Source organism: Geotrypetes seraphini, chromosome 16 (assembly GCF_902459505.1).
Source record: "Geotrypetes seraphini chromosome 16, aGeoSer1.1, whole genome shotgun sequence".
Taxonomy (NCBI): Eukaryota; Metazoa; Chordata; class Amphibia; order Gymnophiona; family Dermophiidae; genus Geotrypetes; species Geotrypetes seraphini.
The window spans coordinates 45,774,920-45,801,337 of record NC_047099.1 but is presented as its reverse complement, the minus strand read 5'-3'; the positions used below and the strand labels follow the sequence as shown (position 1 = coordinate 45,801,337).

At 44.7% G+C, this 26,418-nt stretch overlaps 2 protein-coding genes across 2 annotated transcripts in view; both read right to left on the bottom strand.

The window, feature by feature from the left end:
• LOC117349814 (DENN domain-containing protein 1B-like) overlaps positions 1-14,737 on the bottom strand; it is a 61,144-nt gene extending 46,407 nt beyond the window's left edge. Inside the window, exons 1-2 of the mRNA XM_033923409.1 lie at positions 14,636-14,737; positions 8,688-8,713 (exon numbers count right to left, since the gene is read on the bottom strand). Of these exons, the coding sequence (XP_033779300.1) occupies positions 8,688-8,713; positions 14,636-14,737 (128 nt within the window). The remainder of the gene's footprint in view (positions 1-8,687; positions 8,714-14,635) is intronic.
• On the bottom strand, positions 14,640-23,583 carry TUBB4A (tubulin beta 4A class IVa). Its single transcript, XM_033924154.1, has 4 exons — positions 23,428-23,583; positions 18,329-18,437; positions 17,974-18,084; positions 14,640-16,048 (listed from the first exon to the last, which is right to left on the bottom strand). The coding sequence occupies exons 1-4, from the start codon at positions 23,482-23,484 to the stop codon at positions 14,991-14,993; spliced, it is 1,335 nt and encodes a 444-aa protein (XP_033780045.1). The 5' UTR covers positions 23,485-23,583; the 3' UTR covers positions 14,640-14,990.
• Positions 23,584-26,418: the final 2,835 nt, after the last annotated feature.

Here is a 26,418-nt window from a genome sequence, read left to right as displayed (position 1 = left end):
GACAAACTAAATTCCTTCTTTGCGTCCGTCTTTACGAAGGAGGACACCTCAACAATACCTGAAGCGGAGAAAGTGTTTGCAGGAGAAATAGAAGACAGCCTCACCACAGTTGAAGTGGACTTAGACCAGATATACTATCAGATCGACAAACTTAAAAGTGACAAATCCCCTGGACCGGATGGGATTCATCCGAGAGTCTTAAAGGAATTGAAGTTTGAAATCGGAGAGTTATTGCAAAAACTTGCAAACCTGACAATCAGAACTGGACAGATACCGGACGACTGGAGGATAGCGAACGTCACCCCAATTTTCAAAAAAGGATCGAGAGGGGAACCGGGCAACTATAGACCTGTTAGTCTTACGTCTGTCCCTGGCAAGATGGTTGAAGCACTGATCAAGGATAGCATAGTCCGGCACTTGGACGCATACGACTTGATGAAACCCAGTCAACATGGATTCAGGAAAGGGAAATCATGTTTGACTAATTTACTCCAATTTTTCGAGACCGTGAACGAGCAAATTGATAGTGGGAAGCCGGTGGACATAATATACTTGGACTTCCAGAAAGCGTTCGACAAAGTTCCACACGAAAGACTTCTCAGGAAACTACAAAGTCATGGCATAGAGGGGGATATACAAAGATGGATAGGCAAATGGCTGGAAAACCGAAAGCAGAGAGTGGGCATAAATGGGAAGTTCTCCGACTGGGAGAAAGTGACTAGTGGTGTACCCCAGGGCTCGGTACTTGGGCCGATCCTTTTTAATATTTATATCAATGACCTGGAGGAAGGAACATCCAGTGAGATCATCAAGTTTGCAGACGATACAAAACTATGCCGGGCAATCAGATCGCAGGAGGATCGAGAGAAACTCCAGAGCGACTTGTGTCGGTTAGAAACATGGGCGGAGAAATGGCAGATGAAGTTCAATGTGGAGAAATGCAAGGTAATGCATTTAGGCAATAAAAATAAGGAATACGAGTATACAATGTCAGGTGCAACTCTGGGGAAGAGTGAACAAGAAAAGGACCTGGGTGTACTGATAGATAGGACCCTGAAGCCGTCGGCACAATGCGCGGCAGCGGCAAAGAAGGCAAATAGAATGTTGGGCATGATAAAGAAAGGAATCTCGAGTAGATCAGAGAAAGTTATAATGCCGCTTTATAGGGCAATGGTCAGACCACACTTGGAATACTGTGTCCAACATTGGTCCCCCTACCTAAAGAAGGATATAAAGCTGCTGGAGAGGGTGCAGAGACGAGCAACAAAACTGGTGAAGGGTATGGAGAAACTGGAATACGAGGACAGACTTATAACACTAGGATTGTTCTCCCTTGAGAAAAGGAGACTGCGTGGGGATATGATCGAGACCTTCAAAATACTGAAAGGAATCGACAAAATAGAGCAGAGAAGATTATTTACATTGTCCAATTTGACACGGACTAGAGGACATGTAATGAAGCTGAGGGGGGACAGGTTCAGGACTAATGTCAGGAAGTTCTGCTTTACTCAGAGAGTGGTTGACACCTGGAATGCTCTCCCAGAGGAGATTATGACAGAATCGACCATCCTAGGCTTCAAGAGCAAACTAGATGCATATCTCCTTAAGAGAGGCATATAAGGATTTGATGGACTATAAATTACGCCAGGTGTACACCTGGCAGGGCCTCCGCGTGTGCGGATCGCCGGACTTGATGGACCGAAGGTCTGATCCGGAGAAGGCAGTTCTTATGTTCTTATGTTCTTATGTTCTTACCTCGGAGGGGGGGGGGTGAGCCCGGAGCTTTCCGGCGAACTCAGTGCAGGAGCTGCCTGGGCGTTCCTGAGCCCAGAGTAGATGTCAATCCCTCCCCAACCCGGAAGTGTTTTGGTGCAGGGAGGTGCAGGAGTTCAGCAGCCCGGTGTGGGAGGAATGGACTCCAGCAGAGGAGGGACGCCAGCACTGGAGCCTCGGCAGGACGGTGTTGGAGATGTCGGCCAGCTAACCCCTGACACCATTGAAGGGAGGTGAGAGGAGCTTCTGGAGGGAATAACATCAGTTTTGGGGAGCTGAAACAACCTGAGAAAATTGATATGGAAGCGCTTTGGCAGGCCATATCTATCATGGACACCAACCTTAAATTGAGTCTCAACTATCAAAACTGACTATGGGACTATCTATTTCAAGGTTGAGCAACTTGGAGTGCGACTAATTAACTTAAGTAAGAAATTGGAGAAACAAGAAGAAAGTTTGAAGGAAGTGAAGACTGTCCAATTGGAAATGGTTAAGGAAAGGTCATTTATTTCTTGCAAGTTGGAAAATTTTGAAAACTCACTCAGGAGAAATAATTTAAGATTGTTGAACTTTCCTAAATGTCCAGTCATCTCTCCAGTGGAGATGGCAAGAAAATATTTTTGACTAGCCATCCCATTGGAAAATTTACCTCCAATTGTTAGGGCTTATTATTTGGACATTAGGAGACCTCAAGGGGAGTCTACTCCTAAGGAAAAATCTAAAGATAATATTGATCTGTCTCTGGAAAGTTCCCTTGAGGTGGTTACAGATAGAACCACTCTCTTATTGATTCTAGCCTTGGAAAGTGATAGAGAATATGTTTTACGCCTATATTTCCGTCATTTAAATGATAAATTTTTGGGCTCAAATGTTAGAATTTTTCCAGACTTAGCTTTGAAAACCCAGAAGTGTAGAAAGGAGTTCTTGGCCTTGCAGCCAAGAGCCCTGACCCTTGGGGCTACTTTTTTGCTTAAATTTCCAGCAAAATGTTTTATTTCTTATCAAAATAAAAATTTCCTTTTATTTGAGCCCAAACAGTTATTAGATTTTTTTAGGGCCAAAAGAAGGGTTGGTTTCTTAGTCCGTGGATGAATGACCTTTCTATCAGCTGTAGGGTGGATATCCATTGCCGTTACTCTATATCTGTATAATTTTGTTCAATTAATTGAAATTTATTTTCTTGATTTCAAATTTTGTGGACTAAATAGCTGATTGAATTTCCTAGTACATATGTTAATTCTTTTCTTTTTGGATATTCTGATCTCTTTTTAAGATTGTAATGCTTGATGTTAAATTGTAAAAGGATTTTAATACAAAAAAGTTTTTTAAAAAGAAAACCACCAGAGGAGATCAGTGCACTTTGGGAGCAGGTATAGATGGAGAAAAGGTCCCAAGACAGAGCCTTGTGGTACATCAATTGATAGTGGGATAGCAGTGAAGGAGTATCCACCATTGTATACAATGAAAGTGTGATGGGAAAGGTAGAAAGAAAACCAAGAGAAAACAGAGCCCTGGAACCAAGTGAGGATCTCGTGTCAAGGAACAGGTGCTGATCAACAGTGTTGAAAGCAGCAGATCGAGAAGGGTAAGGATAGAGTAGAGGCCTTTGGATCTGGCCAAGAACAAGTCATTGGAGACTTTAGCAAGGGCAGTTTCCATGGAATGCAGTGGGCGAAAGCCTGACTGAAATGGGTCAAGAATAGCTTAAGATGAAAGAAAGTCCAGGCAATGGCGATGAACAGCATGTTCAAAGTACCTTGGATAAGAAGGGGAGGAGGGGGATGGGGTATATAGGCCTAGTGAGGGTTTTAGGGCCTAGTGAGGGTTTTTTGGGGGAGAGGTGTAACTACAGCATGTTTGAAGACATCAGGAACAGTTGCAGTGAAGAGTAATAGGTTGAAGATATAACAGAGAGAAGGGATGATAGTGGGAGGGATAGCACTGAGCAGGTGGGTGGGAATCAGATCCGATGGGCAGGTAGTGGGTTTAGAAGAGGAGAAAAGATGTGCAGTTTCCTCTACAGTAATTTCAGAAAAGGTGGTGGAAGTTGGCAGAAGGACCAGATGGAAGGGGGGAGAGGGTGACCTGGTTGTGAACTCAAGGTGAATCTTCTGTACCTTGTTGTAGAAGAACTCGGCCATACTCTGGGGAGAAAGTGAAGGGGGGATTGGAGATGAGGGCAATTTGAGTAGGGAGTTTAGTGTGGTAAAGAGATAGTGAGGGTTAGAACTGAGAGAGGGCATAGTATTCTTGTTTGGCAGACTGGAAGGATATCAGCAGGAATTTGAAGTGTATGAAGTCAGCATGTGTGGGGGATTTAAGCCAGAGACATTCAATAGATCGGGTGCAGGTAGTGGATGTTGGAGGTCAGCCAGGTCTGAGGTTTGGTACACCTTAAAGGATGTGAAATGGGAGGAGCAAGGGTGTCTTGAGCAGAAGACAGCTTCATTGATAGACTTGTGTGACATAGCAGGTGAGGGGAGGGATGAAGCAGTGGTAGAGAGGGCGCCAGGGTCAATAGCCTAAAACATATTGGTGGTGATTGACTGAGTCAGAGGAGGAGGGTGAGGAATTGTGAAGGTTAACAGTTGATGGTGGTAGTGCAGTTGAAGAAGAAAACAAGGTCAAGGCAGTGGCCATTCTGGTATATAGAGATGATTGAATGAGGATGTTAGAGTGAGAAACCTGGAAGTGTAGGAGTTGGAGTTGTCAGCATGGATGTTGAAGTCACCAAGGATGAAGGAAGGAGTTAAGAGTTCGAAGAAGGAGAGCCAGGAGTCAAAATCTGTGTCGCTGGGACCGGTACTATTTAACTTATTTATAAATAATCTGGAAATTGGAACGATGAGTGAGGTGATTAAATTTGCAGATGACACTAAACTGTTCAAAGTTGTTAAAACTCATGCGGATTGTGAAAAATTGCAGGCAGACCTTAGGAAATTGGAAGAATGGGCATCCAAGTGGCAGACGAAATTTAATGTGGACAAATGCAAAGTGATGCACATTGGAAAGAACAACCCAAATCACAATTACTGGATGCTAGGGCCCACCTTGGGGGTTAGCACCCAAGAAAAGGATCTGGGTATCATCGTAGACAACATGATGAAACCTTCCGCTCAATGTGTGGCGGCCAAAAAAGCAAACAGGATACTAGGAATTATTAAAAAAAGGGATGGTTAACAAGACTAAGAATGTTATAATGCCCCTGTATCGCTCCATGGTGCGGCCTCACCTGAAGTATTGCGTTCAATTCTGGTCTCTTTATCTCAAGAAAGATATAGCGGCACTAGAAAAGGTTCAAAGAAGAGTGACCAAGATGATAAAGGGGATGGAACTCTCCTTGAATGAGGAAAGGCTAAAAAGGTTAGGGCTCTTCAGCTTGGAAAACAGATGGCTGAGGGGACATATAATCGAAGTCTATAAAATCCTGAGTGGAGTAGAACAGGTACAAGTGGATCGATTTTTCACTCTGTCAAAAATTACAAAGACTAGGGGACACTCGAAGTTACTGGGAGATACTTTTAAAACCAATAGGAGGAAATATTTTTTCACTCAGAGAATAGTTAAGGTCTGGAACACATTACCAGACGTTGTGGTAAGAGCGAATAGTGTAGCTGGTTTTAAAAAGGGTTTGGACAATTTCCTAGAGGAAAAGTCCATAGTCTGTTATTGAGAAGGACATGGGGGAAGTCACTGCTTGCCCTGGATCGGTATCATGGAATGTTGCTACTCCTTGGGTTTTGGCCAGGTACTAGGGACCTGGATTGGCCACTATGAGAACGGGCTGCTGGGCTTGATGGACTATTGGTCTGACCTAGTAAGGCTATTCTTATGTTCTTATGAGATCAAATGGAAACAAAATTTAAATGCCATTGACAGAGAAAAACAGGCTAAAACTGAGTGTGTGTGTGGGGAAGAGGGGCCAGAAAAAATTGATATTGGGGATATGGCTAGATTCCGCATTGACGATGAGGTGTCAATCTTGACATAAGAACATAAGAATTGCTGCTGCTGGGTCAGACCAGTGGTCCATCGTGCCCAGCAGTCCACTCACGCGGCGGCCCCCAGGTCAAAGACCAGTGCTCCAAATGAGTCCAGCCTCACCTGCGTACGTTCCAGTTTAGCAGGAACTTGTCCAACTTTGTCTTGAATCCCTGGAGGGTGTTTTCTCCTATAACAGACTCCATAAGAGCTTTCCAGTTTTCCACCACTCTCTGGGTGAAGAAGAACTTCCTTTATGTTTGTACAGAATCTATCCCCTTTCAACTTTAGAGAGTGCCCTCTCGTTCTCCCTACCTTGGAGAGGGTGAACAATCTGTCTTTATCTGCTAAGTCTATTCCCTTCAGTATTTTGAATGTTTTGAACATGTCCCCTCTGTCTCTTCTTTTCAAGGGAGAAGAGGCCCAATTTCTCCAATATCTCACTGTACGGCAACTCCTCCAGCCCCTTAACCATTTTAGTCGCTCTTCTCTGGACCCTTTCGAGAAGTACCATGTATGGCGACCAGTGCTGGACGCAGTACTCCAGGTGAGGGCGCACCATGGCCCAGTACAGCGGCATGATAACCTTCTCTGATCTGTTCATGATTCCCTTCTTAATCATTCCTAGCATTCTGTTCGCCCTTTTTGCCACCGCAACACATTGCACAGACGGCTTCATCAACTTGTCGATCAGAACTCCCAAGTCTCTTTCCTGGGAGGTCTCTCCAAGTACCGCCCCAGACATCCTGAATTTGTGCATGAGATTTTTGTTATACACCATCAATCCACAACGACATATAATAAACTTCAAAGTGCCTAATTTCTAAGTGATCTTTTTTTCAGATAATATATTTCTAAGTACCTCTATGGTCTTCAGTTCCAGCCAACCACCAGCCAAATTATTTGAAGGCTTGTTTCTCTTTCTGGCTTTTATTCATCATCAGACCTTAGGTTTTTTTTTTAAGTGCTTGTGCTCTACATTCTATGTTTTGTGCAAATCGATAAACTTTTCATAGAAACATAGAAATAGACGGCAGATAAGGGCCCACAGCCCATCTAGTCTGCCCACCTTAATGTCCCTCCCCTACCTTTGCCCTGTGAATAGATCCCATGTGCCGATCCCATTTGGCCTTAAAATCAGGCACGCTGCTGGCCTCAATCACCTGTAGTGGAAGACTATTCCAGCGATCAACCACTCTTTCAGTGAAAAAGAATTTCCTGGTGTCACCTCGTAGTTTCCCGCCCCTGATTTTCAACAGATGCCCTCTTGTTGTCGTGGGACCCTTGAAAAAGAAGATATCTTCCTCCGCCTCGATGCGGCCCGTAAGATACAACTTTAAAACTTTTGTACTTAGCTTTAGCTATTTCTTCATTCTTTTTTTAAACTTCCGGAAGGACCTTAAGGTTCAACCAGTTATGCCCGAAGGCTTTTTCAAGAACGGGTCCCACCTTTTGTTTTACTCCACAGCATCCCGACATGTGTTCTATGTAAAGAAACAAGCCTTCAAATAATTTGGCTGGTGGTTGGCTTGAACTGAAGACCATAGAGCAGGGGTCTCCAAAGTCCCTCCTCGAGGGCCGAATCCAGTCGGGTTTTCGAGATTTCCCCCAATGAATATGCATGAGATCTATGTGCATGAACTGCTTTCAATGCCTATTCTTTGGGGAAAACCCGACTGGATTCGGCCCTCGAGGAGGGACTTTGGACACCCCTGCCATAGAGGTACTTAGAAATGTATTATCTGAAAAAAAGATCACTTAGAAATTAGGCACTTTGAAGTTTATTATATGCCGTTGTGGATTGATGGTGTATATTACATAGACAACGTCATAAACAACATTGGGCTATTTTAATACATCAGTTGAGACTTTTGTTAAGCACAATTATACATGCTATATAGATTGAAACCAATGCTGCCGCCGTATGATATTCATTCTATGGTACAATCGCTCATTTTAGTTAAGTTTGACTACTGCAATGCACTTTATCTTGGAGTAGTAAAGACAAAGCAAAAGGCATGGCAAGTGTTGATGAATTCTGTGGCTAGATTAATTGTCGGAGTTTTGCGGCAGGTCCACATTATGTCAATTTTGAAGCAGCTGCATTGGCTTCTGATACATTAGTGTGCTGAATTCAAGGTCTTGAGCATTGAGTACCAGGTCTAATATCACAAGGCCCCTGATTGTCTTTTTGACATGCTGAAGTTGTACTCTCCAACAAAAGTGTTGTGATCTGAACATACTATGAGACTAGCCCTGGATAGGGCATGTAGCATCTCTCATGCAAGACTTGGGATATTGATGTTCTCTGTTGCTAGTGTGAAGTTCTGGAATGCTTTGAATGGGCAATTACGCCTAACAATATTTTTAAGAAATTATTGAAAACATATTTGTTTGTGTTGGCATTTATGTGAATCATGAGGTTATTTTATTTACAGGATCTGTTTGTAAAAATAAAGGATGTGTTAGATGTTTCTACTTTGCATATTGCTTGTACACTGCTTAGGTTTAAAATAGTATATAAATTTTTTAATAAATATTAAAAAGGATAGAGGCGAGCAGGGCTACTAGAGGAGGAGAAAGCAACTGGCTATATGAAACTTAAAAAGAACACAGAATGAGGCAAGAGCAAATGCCACTCAGCTGCTCATCTACTGCCAAGATATAACTCAACGGGGGAAAATGTTCTTGTAGGCAGAACACATCATTTCTATAGCACTGGTAGACGTATGCACCAACGCCTTAAGTTTTTACTTATTCATTATGCTGGATTAATGATGACCGTATTAAAATGATATCCATGTTTTCTCCAATAAGAATGGAGAGTTAGAACCACCAAACTGTTCAATTCACCTGTAGCCAAGAAACCCAGTGAGCATAAAAATATGAAACAAAACCCCTGTATTAGCAGGCTGTGCATTACCCCGACTTACTCCCGTGTGCAAGTGGGAGGAAAGTCCTCAGTACATCAGTTCATGGTAGCTAAATACTTGCAGTCTACTCTCTCTGAAGGTGCTCAGACCAGGGCTTGCTAAGAAAGCGGGAACTCCTCTCTCGATTCTTCGGCTTGATTTTTCTTTGTGTCATTTTTTCCCTCCGTGCCTCATTATTTCAGAATAAGGAAGCAGGGCTGCAAAACTGGTCAGACAAGACAAAAGAGCAGAAAAGAAATTCACTCTCTTACTTGATTCGGGAGCCCATGATTCAGCTCACACGGTCATCCTGTGGATTCCAGAGGGGTTCTCTCAAAGAAACTCCTTTATATGAATTTTAACACAAGAAAAAGAAATCTTTTTTGTTGCCAGGGTAGATCTTTGAATGTTTCTGTTGCTTCAAGGCTTCCTGTGTGGGTTTTGCAGAGGAAGTAAAAACAGTGACGTATAAAACCTAGCTTGGCTGAATGCAGTAATTTAAAATTGTGCACACTTGCGATACCACAGCGTACACCTACCAGTATACACTCGGTTACTTTAGTGCAAGGGTGTCCAACCTTTTGGCTTCCCTGGGCCGCATTGGCCGAAAAAAATATTTCTGGGGCCACACAAACGCGCAAACACTGCAGCAAGACAGAGAAAGGAGCTGGTAAGGCGGTAAACACCCAGGGGCAGCAGAGGAAAACACTGTATCGCCCTCGACCGGGGCCGCACAAAATACTTCACTGGGCCACAGGTTGGACACCCCTGCTTTAGTGCATGGGAGGCAGATGGAAGTGCTCGGTTGGATAAAGGCTGCGAGACAGGGTTCCTCCAGAAGGAACACAAGAGTTGTACAGTAGAACATCTAGCTCCATCCATGCAGGTTTCTTGACAGACTCTTACGAGTGCTGTCCATTATAGATCAGGGTGCCATCACTGTCTTATATTTTAATTAATTCCATTGATTTTCCCATTCTGGACCCTATTGAATTGCCTTCCTGACACTGAGGTCCACAGGTAGGAGGATGACAACATCTACCCTTTGCTTTAAGCTCTATATATCCCTTTAAGAACATAAAAATTGCCACTGCTGGGTCAGACCAATGGTCCATCATGCCCAGCAGTCTGCTCCCACGGCGGCCCTTAGGTCAAAGACCAGTGCCCTGAGACTAGCCTTATCTGCGTACGTTCTGGTTCAGCAGGAACTTGTCTAACTTTGTCTTGAATCCCTGGAGGGTGTTTTCCCTTATATTAGTGTTTTCCCCTATAACAGAATCCGGAAGAACGTTCCAGTTGTCTACCACTCTCTGGGTGAAGAAGAACTTCCTTACGTTTGTACGGAATCTATCCCCTTTCAGCTTTAGGGAGTGCCCTCGTGTTCTCCCTACCTTGGAGAGGGTAAACAATCTGCCTTTATCTACTAAGTCTATTCCCTTCAGTATCTTGAATGTTTCGATCATGTCCCCACTGTCTCCTCTTTTTAAGGGAGAAGAGGCCCAGTTTCTCCAATCTCTCACTGTACAGCAACTTCTCCAGCCCTTTAACCATTTTAGTTGCTCTTCTCTGGACCCTTTCGAGTAGTACCGTGGTTTTTTTTTGTCATTATGAGCATAAACAAGCTATCCCTTTCCTTTCTCCACCATTTTATGAATTTGTTTCCCAAGCTAAATGAAAGTAGTTCCACCCTGCAATTCATCATCCTTCTTGATCCGTTTTATTATCTTCAGTGCTTTTCTCTCCTTTCCCCCTCTCCTGTCACCCTTTTTTAGTGCGGCATGCCTACCCAACTCTTATGCATTTTCACAGGTGAGGTTCATGTTTCCCAAGCTCCATTCATACAGCAGTTACCTATTTATAAATTGCAATGGTTAAAAAAAAACCCACAAAACTACCTTAACTATAAAGGCCACAAGACAGGAGGCCTAGGTAAGACCAGGAACCTTTTAGCAATCTACATACCCAGGAGAAACAGTGGGTAAGGGAACTGTACAAAGACTTTTACAAATCCAGAAGTAACTAGTTGAAGAGGAAGTTAGGGCAGAGAATGACATAGGGACAAAGTTGTCCCTGTGGGATCTATCTCCATCCACCCAAGTCTTGAACGGCAATCATTCTCTACAGCCATATAGTGCAATACCAGCAATTAACTTTACATAGTACACATTAACAGAATTCTTGTAATAGCATTTTCCTAACCCAGAGAAGCTTCCATTTGTGATTTCAAGCCTTGATTAATTAAAATAGTAGATGAGACGTTAATGGACTCCCACCTCACCACAACAGCAATACAAATAAATGGCCACGACCACCCAATATTAAAAACTATAAGAATACTAGGAGTCACTCTAGATACCCAACTAACTATGACCGATCACACAAACTCGGTGATAAAAAAATGCTTCTCCACTCTTTGGAAACTGAAAACCATAAAAAAATATTTCGACCCTCTATCCTTCAGATTATTGGTACAGTCGCTGATTCTATCCACCCTGGACTATTGTAACATCATCTACTTGGGGATACCTAAAAAAACCGTAAGAAAACTGCGAATAGTTCAAAACACGGCTGTCCGCTTAATATTTGGACTAAAGAAAAGTGATCACGTTAGTCTCTTCTACAAACGGCTGCACTGGTTACCAATCGAAGAAAGAATTCTATTCAAGTTCTCCTGCTTTTGCTATAAATTAATCTGGGGAATGGCCCCCAACTACCTTCTACCTCACTTCGAATTCTACTCCCCCATTAGATCTACCAGAAACCACAACCTGTTTGCATACCCGAAAATCGCTGGCTGCAGATATCGAACCTTCCTGGACAGAACTTTCAAGTTTCAAGCTGGTAGACAGCAATCATGGCTAGGCTATTTCATCGATACCGCTAGGCATTTTCCGGAAAAAATTAAAGACCACTTTGTTTAAGAAATTCTTGTCCTAGCCAGACACTCTCCCGCGAACATAACTTCCACACCTTATCCTGAATTTCTTCCTCACACTAGGTATCCACATTCCCTGTCTGCTAAAATTCCCTCTTCATAATTGTATCCCGATACTCGCTGGTGTCAGACTATTTTCAATGTAAAATAGTTAATTTCTTATAATTCAACCTATGTATAATTTTCCTTTCAACCACCTTGCATTCATCTACTGTAATTCACTGATTGTACAGCTCTTCTTCTTTGTGAACCGCCTAGAAGTCGCAAGATTATGGCGGTATAGAAAAATAAAGTTATTATTATTATTAAACAATAAACTGGACTTCATAAATGATTGGCTTCATTCTAACAAACTTTCTCTCAACATAGATAAATCTCGCGGTCTTCTATTTTCAATCAAAAATTCTGAATTTCTACCAGAAAAAATTTCTATTAAATCCATCCCAATTCAAATGGAGACAAAAATAAAACTCTTGGGAGTTACCATTGATAAAGACCTATCATTTCATGACCATATTAGTTCGGTAGTTAAAACATGTTTCTATAAACTACGCATAATTCGTTCATTGACCTCAATTCTAGAAACCGAATCTATCAAAATTCTTGTCCATTCTTTAATTATCTCTCACCTGGATTACTGTAATTCCATACTCAATGGCCTCCCACAAAAAGAAATTTGTCGTCTTCAACTCATACAAAACTCTGCAATAAAACTCATCTATAACCTAGGTAAATATGATCACGTTACGCCAGCTCTGAAAGATGCTCACTGGCTACCCGTGACATACCGAATCACCTACAAAATCATCCTTTTGTCTTTTAAAATAAAATCTTCTCACCTGCCGTTATATCTTCACAAACTTCTCATTCCTTTGTGCTCTACTCGAACTTTGAGATCTTCAAATCAAAACCTCTTATTGATTCCGTCTATAAAAGAGTTTTATTACACACGCAAAATAAATTTTGCAGTAACTGCTCAGATATTATGGAACTCCCTCCCACAACCACTTCGAGACGAACAACACCTTGACAAATTTAAGAAAAACTTAAAAACTTTTTTATTTCGTGATGCGTTCTCTTCCATTTAATCTCTCTCTTCTTAATTTTCTTCTAACTTTTTTTTTTTTTCTTCTTCCACAAACATTCAATATATTTTTTCCCCATCCAACATGTTTTTTCCCAACCCCTCTTTCTCCTTTTTCTACCTACAATGTAACTTTACCCATCCATTTCCTCTCTCCTCACTGTCAAGTCCGTCTTGTTATTGTTTTTAATGTTCACTATATATTATTTAAATTACTTAACATTTTTTCAATTGTTTCTACTCTTATCTGTCATTTTTAAATCTAATGTAAACCGTCCAGATATTTGCTTGATGGTCGGTATATTAAAATCTAATAAACTTGAAACTTGATTAAACTACTGCAGTTGGAACCATACAGTTGCCAGGATTATATAGGACAGAGCAGTAGGTCCTGGTTTCATCAGTCTCACATTAGATGCAACATTTATTTATATACATGGTGGTTAAACTCACATAGGTCTCTTCGGCAGACTGATCTCTGTTACATACAAGATACATTTGAGCAGCCCAGAATTATTATGTTGATACGTCAAGCTCTGTCATGGGTAGTATTCACATCTAGGCTAAAAGCCCATTTTAGGGAGATGGCTTTTAATTCCTAACTCCCACTCTCTTGTAATGCACCCAGGCCTGAGAAACTCCTTACGTGTCCTGTTTGCCTTCTTGATTAGATTGCAAGTTCTACTGAGCAGGGACTGGCTGTTGAATGTTTGATGTACAGCGCTGCATATGTCTTGTAGCAGTATGGCCCCTGGAAATAGGGACGAGCAAATAGGGCCAGGGCCTTAGCTCTCAACCTGACCCTGTCCCCATATTATGAACACCCTGCTACATGATACCTCAGATTTGAAGGACTTGTTAGGATTTCTAGAAGTTGACAATACTTACCAGAACATTGATATTACGGGAGGTGTGGTTGGGTTAGTCCTAAAGCCCTGAACAAGTGGTACATCATAACCCTATGGAGAAGCCTGGAGATTAATGGCATTTGCTGGGTAGGATTAGAGAACTGTATTCAGTACTGGAAAGTCACATTACGGTAATGTTATAGCAAGGTTTGAGAAGGCAGAGGGGAGCTGAGACAGTTAAATACTTAAAATCCTTTCCCAAGGACAGAGGAGCTGAAGTATTAGGTAACAGACTGTATATAATAAAGCTGCCTGCAGGTCACATCAGTAAACACTTGAGCAGAGAAATGGTAGATGCCCGAAATAGCCTTCTACGTGTCTGATGTGAACTCATTATTGCTGTGGTGCTACAAAGACACAGGACAAGCAGGAAGTTCACTCTAGAGCAGACAGGAAAACCTGATACAAATAAATCATTCAGGTAAAAGCAAACCAGTATGACAGGCCCGTGAACTGGGCTGTTGTTTGAATCAAAGGGTAATACTGCAAGCTTTTAATAAATATTAAAAAAGGGATGATGGAAGTCTGCATGCTAACTGAGTTAAGCACCATGGGGAGAGATTAAGGGATGTTCAGCCATTTTCAACCAGATTAGTTAGAATTTAATCATTTCTGAAATCCTAGCTGATGGTACATATCAACATGAGCACAGGGTCAGATATCCTGTGCATTTTTCCCATAAAGAATGGGGAAAAGGTGGGAACGCACCAACCCCATGGTTTGGAGCTGTGTCAGTATCAAGATGGCATCACCGGCTGACAGTGAATAGGGGCAGTTAATTGAGTAGAGTATTAATCTCCCAGGGCCCCCACCCCATAGGAGCCTTACACTACACCATGATTTATATACTCTGGAAACAGTTGCTCCAAATTACAGAGAAAATGCAACTTTTCAGTAGAAATATTTGCTTGAGGAGAGAACAAAGATATCTTCAAGCATTAAGCAAAGAAAGCAGTGTCATGTCAAAGAACAGATCCTCCAAGAACACAGCACAGCTAGCCCGATGGCTCCTGCCCCTTTCCCGCTCATAGAAAAAACGCACAGTATCACATGATTCATCTTTATTGTGGACATACACCATGCTCACAATAGACACAAGATTCTGTCCTGGGGGCCAAGGCAGATTTTTACAGCCAGGTTCCATGATTTAGTCCAGCAGTGAAATGAGGCCATTGAGTTAGTCACAATTACAAAAAAAAAAAAAAAACAGCAGCATAGATGGGGTTATGGGAGACACCGATTGCATTCAATTAACCACATTATACGGCACTATCATTTTGACACCATTGAAACCACATTTTTAACAAGTCCTCTAGGACCCAGGATTAACCTGGGCCACGCTCAGTCTAGTATTGGCGCTATGAGCTGTTGGTGCAAACGTAGCAGCTCCAGGAGGATCACGCCACTTCCTCTTCTGCATCCTCCTCAAACTCTCCTTCCTCAGCGGTAGCATCCTGATACTGCTGGTATTCCGACACCAAGTCATTCATGTTGCTCTCTGCCTCTGTGAACTCCATCTCATCCATACCTTCACCCGTGTACCAGTGGAGGAAAGCCTTGCGGCGGAACATGGCTGTGAACTGCTCAGAGATGCGCTTGAAGAGTTCCTGAATGGCAGTGCTATTACCGATGAAAGTAGCTGCCATCTTGAGGCCCCGTGGTGGGATGTCGCACACAGCCGTCTTGACATTGTTGGGGATCCACTCCACAAAGTAGCTACTGTTCTTGTTCTGAACATTTAGCATCTGTTCGTCCACCTCTTTCATGGACATGCGGCCACGGAACACAGCCGCTACAGTCAAGTAACGTCCGTGCCGGGGATCACAGGCTGCCATCATGTTCTTGGCATCAAACATCTGCTGGGTCAGTTCTGGCACTGTGAGAGCACGATACTGCTGACTACCCCGGCTGGTCAATGGGGCAAACCCAGGCATGAAGAAATGCAGGCGGGGGAAGGGCACCATATTCACTGCCAGCTTCCGCAAGTCCGCATTGAGCTGGCCGGGGAAGCGCAAACAGGTGGTTACACCGCTCATGGTGGCAGAGACCAGGTGGTTGAGGTCACCATAGGTAGGAGTTGTCAGCTTGAGGGTGCGGAAGCAGATGTCGTACAGCGCCTCGTTATCAATGCAGAAGGTCTCGTCTGTGTTCTCCACTAGCTGGTGCACAGAGAGGGTGGCATTGTAGGGCTCTACCACAGTATCCGACACCTTGGGGGAAGGCACCACGCTGAATGTATTCATGATTCTGTCAGGGTATTCTTCTCGGATTTTGCTGATGAGCAGGGTGCCCATACCAGATCCCGTGCCACCACCCAAGGAATGTGTGAGCTGGAAGCCCTGCAGACAGTCACAGTTTTCCGCCTCCTTCCGCACCACATCCATCACAGAGTCCACTAGCTCCGCACCCTCTGTGTAGTGACCCTTTGCCCAGTTGTTCCCAGCACCACTCTGACCTAAGAAGCAAGAACAGAGGTCAGTCATATTCAGACAGACAACACATGTGCTGTTTATGCTGGATACTGAAGTAGCCTAGATCATCCTACGGCTCCTCAGACTCAAACAACCAAGTGCCTGTCCTGAACTGTCAGAATAGCTTCTGATGGGACCTGTGCCATTTTAGTGCTGCCCAATCTGTAATATTGGAACAGGCAGCATCTTGGAAAAAGCTACCAAGCTCCTTGCACAAGCAGTCATTTAAACTGATAGCCTATTTATTTATCCATCCTTAATGTCCAAAGGTTTCTGCCAGCCTTGCTCATTTGTTGCATTGACGCTGATACCTGTAGCTTCTTGCAGTTTCCTAGTCTAATATTCCTGTACCAGTGTTCATGTAAAAAAGCTTTAAGCTAAGACGGACATCAGATCTGGACTTAATCCACTGTGCTTTGACAGACCACAATATTCTGCATTATCTGCTTTCAGAAATCGGCCTTGGTCAAATTGTTCTAGACTGGTTGGACAAATTTCTATCTTTCCCGCTCTTATTCAGTCAAAATGAAAGGTTCAATTCAAAATCATGGAGAGTCCTCTATGGTGTCCCCCAGGGCTCTCCATTATCTCCAATCTTATTTAACATCTACACGAGTTCATTGAAATATTACGATTTGAATACCTGAGAAACTTTACTAACAAATGCTGATATCTTTATATTACTTGAGGTTGATCCACATCTTGATAATTTGATACCTAATATTAACCAAACTTCAGTCCTGGGTGACGATGGTCCAGATGAAATTAAATGCTGCCAAGACTAAGCTTTTATGGCTTGGCCCAAAGTTAGATTCTCTCCTTTCTGCTGTGATCTTAGACTCAGGAGAATCTTTGAAAATTGAGTTTTCCTCATTAATATTGGGTATTATCAATTCTTCACTTAAATTTAAGGACCAACTAAATTCACTTATTAAAAAGTGTTTTTTCAGCCTCCGTGCTCTGTGAAGAGTGAGAGCACTCTTTCACCAACAACACTTCTCTGTATTGGTTCAATCAATCATTTTGTCAAGGTTGGATTACTGTAATTCAGTGTATTTGGGTCTTTCAAAGGTCAGTCTGCAGAGATGTCAAGCTAAACTTATTTTCGGTAAGAGTAAATTCGATAACGTAACCCCTCTGCTCAAGCAATTACATTGGTTTCCAGTGTATCTCAGAATTCAATTTAAGTGCATTTGTATTGCATTTAAGATCCTATTTGGCATTTTTGCTACTTTGATTCCTTTAGACTGGAATGGTCGTAGATCTCATCATGCCAGAAGTTCTCAAATTAAAACTTACATTTCCCTCTCTCAGTGGTAAAAACAGAACATAAGAGATTTAGTCATTCTTTTGCTTTTAAATTAACCAAATTCTGGAATGCTTTACCACTTACATTAAGAAGTTTAGGTTATTTTGCTTTATTCCAGAAAGTTCTGAAAACTTTTCTGTTTGCTAAACATTTTGGAAATTAACTATTTCAGTCTATTTTTCCTTGTCAAGTTTATGTAACAGAGTCGAGCTCCTCTTGGTTGATGACTCAGTCTATAAAACTAAGTTTAAGTTTAGCTTAGTTTAGTCTTGGGAATAGACTACTGCCACAGTAAAGGCTCCCTGGAATGGTTGAGAGAATGCACAATGCTCCCTAATTTAGCTTATGCCTTTAGTAGTAGCTCAAGGACGTCAACATTCATGTATAGGTGGTATAGATTCCAAGATGCAACAATTCATTACAATTCTCAGATAGTGGGAAGTCAATTGGCATGTACAGCAGATGCTTTCAACTACAATCAAGGAAAAAGTGTTTATTTCCCCAAACCTTTCTATTGCTCATATTTAAGCCTGCTGTTGCGCATCCCTCAGGATTTAAGAGCAAAGCATATAGAAGAACCCCACCTCAGAAGATACTCACCAAAAACAAAGTTATCTGGACGGAAGATCTGGCCAAAAGGTCCAGAGCGTACAGAATCCATTGTACCAGGCTCCAGATCTACAAGCACTGCTCGTGGCACGTATTTCCCACCTGTAAAGGGAGAACAGCAAAGTCAAGTTATGGAGCAACTCGTTTTTCTCTCTCGGCTCTCCTTGCATGGTCACTACACTCACCCAGCCAGATGCCGGAGAAACACTAAATAGTAGCACAGTCTCGCCCTCCTAGTCCATAGCCTAGCAGGCGCAATCACTGTCAAGATATTCTTACCCTTCTCATTCTTTCCAAAACTGACCCATTTTCTAGTCTGGTCCCTCTAGCAACCCAAGTGACGTACCTGAGGCTTCATTGTAGTAGACATTTATCCTTTCCAGTTGCAGGTCGCCATCTCCATGATAAGTGCCAGTGGGGTCAATGCCATGCTCGTCACTAATCACCTCCCAGAACTAAGGGACAAGAAACTGTGATCAGCAGAGATCAGACAGAAGGGAAGTTGCACAATTTATTGTCATAGTCCATTCACAAGAAACAACAAACCACTTAAAAGGACTGACAGGAATGAGTCCAAAATTATTTCCATGACCATGAACTAAAGCAGTTCATGCATGAAAACTTCCAGATTCTGTAGTTTCATGAAAGCAGAGGGTAATTAGGGGTGCCTTACATATAATGCACATTACAAAGGAGCTCTTGTCCTTAAAATCTTATGTGAAGGCAGTTGTTCCCAAGTCTGTCCTAGGGGGATTGCAGGTTTTGGCAGCAGGTAGTAATCCAGTATGCTGCACATGGGGCCCCACTAGGAGCCAACCACTGAACCCCTCGGTCTGGGGAAGATAAAAGGAGGCCCAAATGTACCCCAGACCCGGTCCTGTTGGTATTAAATATAAAGGGTTTAGAGCAGTGTGTCGCAACTTTCCGGCCGACGGCACACTGAACAAAGTACCCCGGCTGGAAGGCACCTGGAAGTGCGTGGTCGCCATTGCATAGACATCCAAGCATGCACAGAGGCCCATCTGGCCGCTTCGGTGGGGATACGGGAGCAGAGGAGGTACAGAGAGAGGAGGAGAGTCATCCACACCGGCTGCCTGCCTTCAGGACGCGACTCTCCTCCTCGCCAATATGTCGCAGTACCCCTGAAATCTCAGGAGGCACACAGTTTGTGATACACTGGTTTAGAGGGACAGCATTGATCCTGTCCCCAAATCCCACTTTGGTTTGTGTTTAGTTTAAGTTTTAAGGATTTGAACTTTCACAGAAGGCAGTTATGACAAAGCTTGTGCTGCTCTCTAGAATCAGGCGTGTGGAATATCACATTACATATGAGGAACAAAGATCAAAACTTTGATTGTAAATATTCATTAGACTGTAAAGGCAAACAAGGGCCCATGTTCATCACATGAATTAGGAAGTCTCCCAGGTGCACGAGTTTCTGCACTCTCCTTATTCATATGAATCCATTCCAGATCCTCTGGAATGAAAAGCACCAGAGGTGGGGGGAATATAAAACATTTGGGGGAGGAGTGATAGGAATGTATTGAAATATCAGAATTGTGAAATTACTTGTAATTAATATTTCTTTGTATTATATTATTGTATATTTACTTGATTGATTCCTTCAATAAAATGTTATAACAGATAACGGAAGTCAGTTTTACTTCAGTAATATTATAGATTTTGTTAATAACCTTTCATTGAAGTAATGGAAGTCTTCTATTTTAGTAATAATAATAATGATAACAGCTTATATACTGCAATACCATGAAGTTCTATGCGGTTTACAAAGATTAAGCAAAGGTACAAATTGATTGACTTTAAGAGGGGAGGAAGAAAGAGGATTAATAGGACTGATTTTTTGAAACGTTTGATAGCTTTTTATTGACATGATGGAAATCTATTTTCATAACATTATCAATTTCTTAAAAATTATTGTAATTTTTTTTTTTTTTTGCTTTAGATTGAGTTATTGTATATGATATTTTTATAAATATACTGTGATATATTGTATTCGAAATTTGTAGCTTTCCAGACCGCTTAATACTTTGGTACAATGTATCCAATGCAGTATGGTGAGAGATGTGGAAATGAACCATGAAAATAGTACACCAAACAATCTGTCAGGGATTGCTGACCCTGATCAGCTAAAGAAGTGGCATTGTCTCCTCCCTATTTATAACACTCATGGCTAATGGCAGCCCAGGACCTGGTCAAAGTGATGCTACTTATGTATGCCACAGCTGTAGACATGAGCACACAAGCACATCCACGACTCATGTGTTGCTCCTGAAAATGCTCCTTTGTGCCCTGGAGCTTTGGGAGGAGGCCAGCGAAGGCTTAGTGCTTAAGCTACAACTGTCAGGGCTGCTTCAATCTTCTCTTGCATGCTTTTTATCTGATGTGCCAGCACAGGTGCCTTAGGAAACTCAAGGCTGCATGTCCCTCTCTTAACTGTAAGCAACCAACCTCCCCAGGAAGGTTTTGCCCTATTCCAAAACCCAGTTGCTGCTGGGTCTACTTTTTCATCACGCCCATGAGAGAATGTGTTGGTCTGAAAAGATGATTTATATTACAAGGGTAAAAATATAGCCTGTGATCTCTCTCATTTGCCAAGCTCATATTTAAATTATTTAGACAGACATACTCGAAGGCCTGCAGCAGGTCTGATCAAAATCAACTTAACTGCAGTGTCTGATTTACAGATCAAAGCAGCAATATGAAGGACTTTTTTTTCAGTATTTCTTAAAACTAAGCCTAAACAAAAAAGGGGGGCATGGTGAATCTGCAGGCATTCCTACAGAGCATCCCATGGCATCAGCTGTATCATGGCAATAAGATGCTTGAAATCTGAAAAGGCAGCTGTGAAGACCACAGCAGATTTATATCACAGATCCTCCATTTGTCCTTTCCCAGGATCCAGCAGGCAAAATGCAGTCTTGCCTCTTCTTGCTGATCTGGGAATGGGTGGAGTAGAGGCAGTGCACAGCCAGTGACTGAGCTGTTCACAACCCAAGTCTTAGTCAGCAGAGGTTGCGAGATAACTGCTTCCCTTCAGGTGTGTCCGCAGAGAAGGGTGTGTTAATGCTTTCAAAGCAACAGTTATCAGCAGTATCCAGAATAGACTTGGCTTTAGACATAACTAGAAGTGGTGCAATGGGGATAGGACAGGGGGGGGGGGGAAGGTGTCAGCAGCTAGAAGCACAGTCACTCTCAGGCACGCCCGAGGACATGAAAGCTTCCAGGTCGTGGGAAGTGTCCAGTCAGGCCCCTACTTTTCCCTGTTAGAGGATACCAAGTAGAGAATGACATGGGGACAAAATTTTCCCCGTCACCGCAGGAACTCATTTTCCCTTCCCGACCCCCCGAGTTCTTTTCCTGTACCTGCCCCATTCCTGCAAGCTCCGTCCTCATCTGCACAAGCCTAAAACACATTAAAATCGTAAGTGTTCAAGGCTGAGCTTACAGGAATGGAGCAAGGACAGGGACATCAACAAAACTCACAGGGACGGGATGGAGAAATTGAATTCCCGTGGGGACGGGGAAAAAATTGAACCCATGTCATTCTCTAATGCCAAGTGCAACACACAGGGCAGTCACAGAACAAGACTATCTGGGCAAAATGACCCTTGGCCCTGAACCGCCCCCATCTGACACTGATGGCTCAGCCCTGGCCCCCTCTAAACAGACCATTTATCTCCAGCCCATGTCCCTGTCGGGGGAGCCAGCCTCATCTCACCCTACCACCACCCCCCTCAGTTTATTCCCTTCCCTAATCCCCCCCCCAATTCTAATGTCAGTGCTGCCCTCACTCTCTCCCTTCTGCCACAGCACTGAGCCACCACCACATCATCCTATATATCCTCAGACACTCCCCTCCAGTGTTACCCCATCTCCCCCGTCTCTCCTCAGACCCCCCCTCCAGTGCTGCCTTCACTCTCTCCCCTCCCACATCACCCCGTCTCTCCTCAGACACCCCCTCCAGTGCTGCCTTCACTCTCTCCCCTCCCACATCACCCCGTCTCTCCTCAGACACCCCCTCCTGTGCTGCCCTCACTCTCTCCCCTCCCACATCACCCCATCTCTCCTCAGACACCCCCTCCTGTGCTGCCCTCACTCTCTCCCCTCCCACATCACCCCGTCTCTCCTCAGACACCCCCTCCAGTGCTGCCTTCACTCTCTCCCCTCCCACATCACCCCGTCTCTCCTCAGACCCCCCCTCCAGTGCTGCCCTCACTCTCTCCCCTCCCACATCACCCAGTCTCTCCTCAGACACACACACCCTCCAGTGCAGCCTTCACTCTCTCCCCTCCCACATCACCCCGTCTCTCCTCAGACACACCCTTCTGTGCTGCCTTCACTCTCCCCCTCCCACATCACCCCGTCTCTCCTCAGACCCCCCCTCCAGTGCTGCCCTCACTCTCTCCCCTCCCACATCACCCAGTCTCTCCTCAGACACACACACCCTCCAGTGCAGCCTTCACTCTCTCCCCTCCCACATCACCCCGTCTCTCCTCAGACACACCCTTCTGTGCTGCCTTCACTCTCCCCCTCCCACATCACCCCGTCTCTCCTCAGACCCCCCCTCCAGTGCTGCCCTCACTCTCTCCCCTCCCACATCACCCAGTCTCTCCTCAGACACACACACCCTCCAGTGCAGCCTTCACTCTCTCCCCTCCCACATCACCCCGTCTCTCCTCAGACACCCCCTCCAGTGCTGCCTTCACTCTCTCCCCTCCCACATCACCCCGTCTCTCCTCAGACACCCCCTCCTGTGCTGCCCTCACTCTCTCCCCTCCCACATCACCCCATCTCTCCTCAGACACCCCCTCCTGTGCTGCCCTCACTCTCTCCCCTCCCACATCACCCCGTCTCTCCTCAGACACCCCCTCCAGTGCTGCCTTCACTCTCTCCCCTCCCACATCACCCCGTCTCTCCTCAGACCCCCCCCTCCAGTGCTGCCCTCACTCTCTCCCCTCCCACATCACCCAGTCTCTCCTCAGACACACACACCCTCCAGTGCAGCCTTCACTCTCTCCCCTCCCACATCACCCCGTCTCTCCTCAGACACACCCTTCTGTGCTGCCTTCACTCTCCCCCTCCCACATCACCCCGTCTCTCCTCAGACCCCCCCTCCAGTGCTGCCCTCACTCTCTCCCCTCCCACATCACCCAGTCTCTCCTCAGACACACACACCCTCCAGTGCAGCCTTCACTCTCTCCCCTCCCACATCACCCCGTCTCTCCTCAGACACACCCTTCTGTGCTGCCTTCACTCTCCCCCTCCCACATCACCCTTTCTCTCCTCAGACACCCCCCTTCTAATCCAGTACTAATCTCTCCCCCATTCTAAGGTCAGTGCTGCCCTCCCCCTCTGAGCCCCCCCATCACCCCCCTTCTAATCCAGTATTAATCTCTCTCCCTCCCTCTCCTCTCCTCTCCTCACCTTGGCTCCGATCTGGTTGCCGCACTGGCCGGCCTGCAGGTGAACGATCTCGCGCATCGTGTCTCGCGCTGCAACAACCCAGCCAAAGCCCCAGAAGAAGCGCTCGGTGGCGCGCCCGCCCCGCGCAGCGCTTCTTATAGCCGCCGACGTCACCGGCCGCCAGAACGAGGCTGGGAACGACGTCAACTGCCTCCCCCTGGACGCGGCCTATGCGCGAGGACGTGCGCTGACTTGGCAGCGCGCGCTCGGCCCGCCAACGGACTCGCTTCTCTCGTTTCCTCCTAGCAGAGTGTGACTGGAACTGGGGCCTGTCAAAGAAAGCACCTCCTCATGACTGTTCATTCAGGTTACGCGCAAAGCGCGAGTCTGCTAGCAGGAAAAGGTCACGGGAGTGGAATTGGCACAAATAACGCCTTTATTCTTCCCAAAACTCAGTAGCTCAGGAGTCACCTGCAGTGGCAAAGGTTAGCGGATGGGCTAATGAGCCCTAGAGAGGAGGGCTGTTTGCCTGCCAGCAATTAGATACCCCCACTCGAAGGACTTGTCGAAATTCGATTGGAAGCTCTTCTGAGCAGGGACTGTCGAGTGTACGCCTTTCAGCGCTATAGAAATAATAAATAGTAGACTTACAGAATACTGGGCATGAGCTTACACCTAGTTGCTTCACAAATGCCAGTTTATACTAGTACTTGATTACACTGATGGGATAGTGCGCCTTAGGAAATCAGATGGGAAGTTTGTAGAATCAGATTCAGATAAAGCCGAACTACTAAATGAATACTTCTGCTCAGTCTTCACCTGCGGTCCACAGTTGCAGGCAAAGCAAAGTTCAGAAGACCCATTTCGGGATTTTGAGTTTACTTCCGGAGACGTCTACGACGAATTATCAAGACTCAAGGTGAACAAAGCCATGGGCCCGGACAGTCTACATCCCAGGGTGCTCAGTGAGCTCAGGGACGTCCTAGCAGAACCTTTATCCGTACTCTTCAATCTGTCCCTGAGCACGGGAATAGTCCCCTTGGACTGGAAAACAGTTAATGTCGGCTGCAAATTACAGACCGGTAAGTCTCACATCGGTAGTGAGTAAACTCATGGAAACACTCATCAAACACAAATTAGACATGATACTAGACGAGGAGGAACTACGTGATCCCCACCAACATGGATTCACCAAGGGTAGGTCCTGTCAATCCAATCTTATCAGTTTCTTTGACTGGGTAATAAGGAAACTGGATTTGGGAGAGTCCCTAGACGTCGTGTACTTGGACTTCAGCAAAGCTTTTGATAGCGTCCCCCACCGCAGGCTATTGAGCAAGATGAAATCGATGGGATTAGGTGAAACACTTACAGCATGGGTCCACGAATGGCTAAGTGGTAGACTTCAGAGGGTGGTTGTTAATGGTACCATCTCTAAAACGTCGGAGGTGACCAGTGGGGTGCCGCAGGGCTCGGTCTTGGGCCCGATCCTTTTCAACATATTTGTAAGAGACATGACTCAAGGGCTTCAAGGTAAAATAACATTATTCGCCGATGATGCCAAACTATGTAATATTGTGAGTAACGGCAATCTGTCCGACAGCATGACGCAAGACCTGCTTTTATTGGAACATTGGTCCTCGACCTGGCAGCTTAGCTTCAACGCTAACAAATGCAAGGTCATGCACCTTGGCAACAATAATCCGTGCAGAACGTACACATTGAATGGAGAAACCTTAGCAAGGACTGCCGCAGAACGGGATTTGGGGGTGATCATCAGTGAAGACATGAAAAAGGCCAAACAAGTGGAGAAGGCTTCATCCAGGGCTAGGCAAATGCTGGGTTGTATCCGGAGAAGCTTTGTTAGTCGGAAGCCCGACATCTTAATGCCTTTGTACAGAACCATGGTGAGGCCTCATCTGGAGTACTGCGTACAATTCTGGAGGCCACATTACCACAAAGATGTGCTGAGAATCGAGTCGGTGCAGCGAATGGCCACCAGGATGGTCTCGGGGCTCAAAGATCTATCATACGAAGAAAGGCTGAACGAATTGCGGCTATATTCTCTCGAAGAACGTAGGGAGAGAGGGGACATGATTGAGATGTTTAAGTATGTCACTGGTCGCATCAAGGTAGAAGATTATATTTTCCTTCTTAGAGGACCCTCGGCCACAAGAGAACACCCGCTGAAAATAAAGGGCGGGAAGTTTCATGGCGACACCAGGAAGTACTTCTTCACTGAAAGAGTAGTGGAAAGCTGGAATAAGCTCCCAGTACAGGTGGTCGAGGCCAGCAGCGTGCCAGATTTTAAGAACAGATGGGATGCTCATGTCGGATCTCTACGAGGGAAAAGGTCATCAGAGAGCGATTAACTAGGGGGGTGGGTCAATGGAGTGGGCAGACTCGATGGGCCTTGGCCTTTTTCTGCCGTCACTTTCTATGTTTCTATGTTACAGAACCTCCGCTCCCAGCTCCTGTTATGACATTCACATTCCCAATCTTGCCACCTGACTTTTGGTATCCTTTAGAGTGCTGTTCCCGATAGGCTTAAAAAAATTCAACAGGGATAGGGTTGCACCTTTGTGGAGGTGTCAGGGTTTGTGGTTATGAGCCAGCTACTCGGCGGTTATAAAGCATCACATTTTATTCTGAATAACGTACCATAAAAACTTACTTCTGTACCGCAATACCGTTAAGGTCTATGCCAGGGGTGTCCAACCTGCAGCCCCGTGAAGTATTTTGTGCGGCCCTAATTGAGGGTGATGCAGTGTTTTCCTCTGCTGCCTCTGGGTGTTGACCTCTTGCCTGCTCCCTCCTCTGTCTTGCTGCAGCGTTTGTGCGGCCCCAGGAATGTTTTTTTTTGGCCAATGCAGCCCAGGGAAGCCAAAAGGTTGGACACCCGTGGTCTATGCAGTTTACAAAATAAAATAGTTACAATAGATAAAGTGAAACTACAAAGCAATTGGAGGTAGTAATAACACACTCAGAAATTAAATAAAGCTGGTAGCAAGTAAG

Coding starts and splice junctions, on each gene's coding strand:
- TUBB4A (XM_033924154.1), bottom strand. CDS start 23,484: ATGCGCGAGATCGTTCACCTGCAGGCCGGCCAGTGCGGCAACCAGATC. Junction 18,438..23,427: donor GCAACCAGATCGGAGCCAAG/GTGAGGAGAGGA, acceptor CTTGTCCCTTAG/TTCTGGGAGGTGATTAGTGA. Junction 16,049..17,973: donor TCCAGATAACTTTGTTTTTG/GTGAGTATCTTC, acceptor CTTGCTTCTTAG/GTCAGAGTGGTGCTGGGAAC.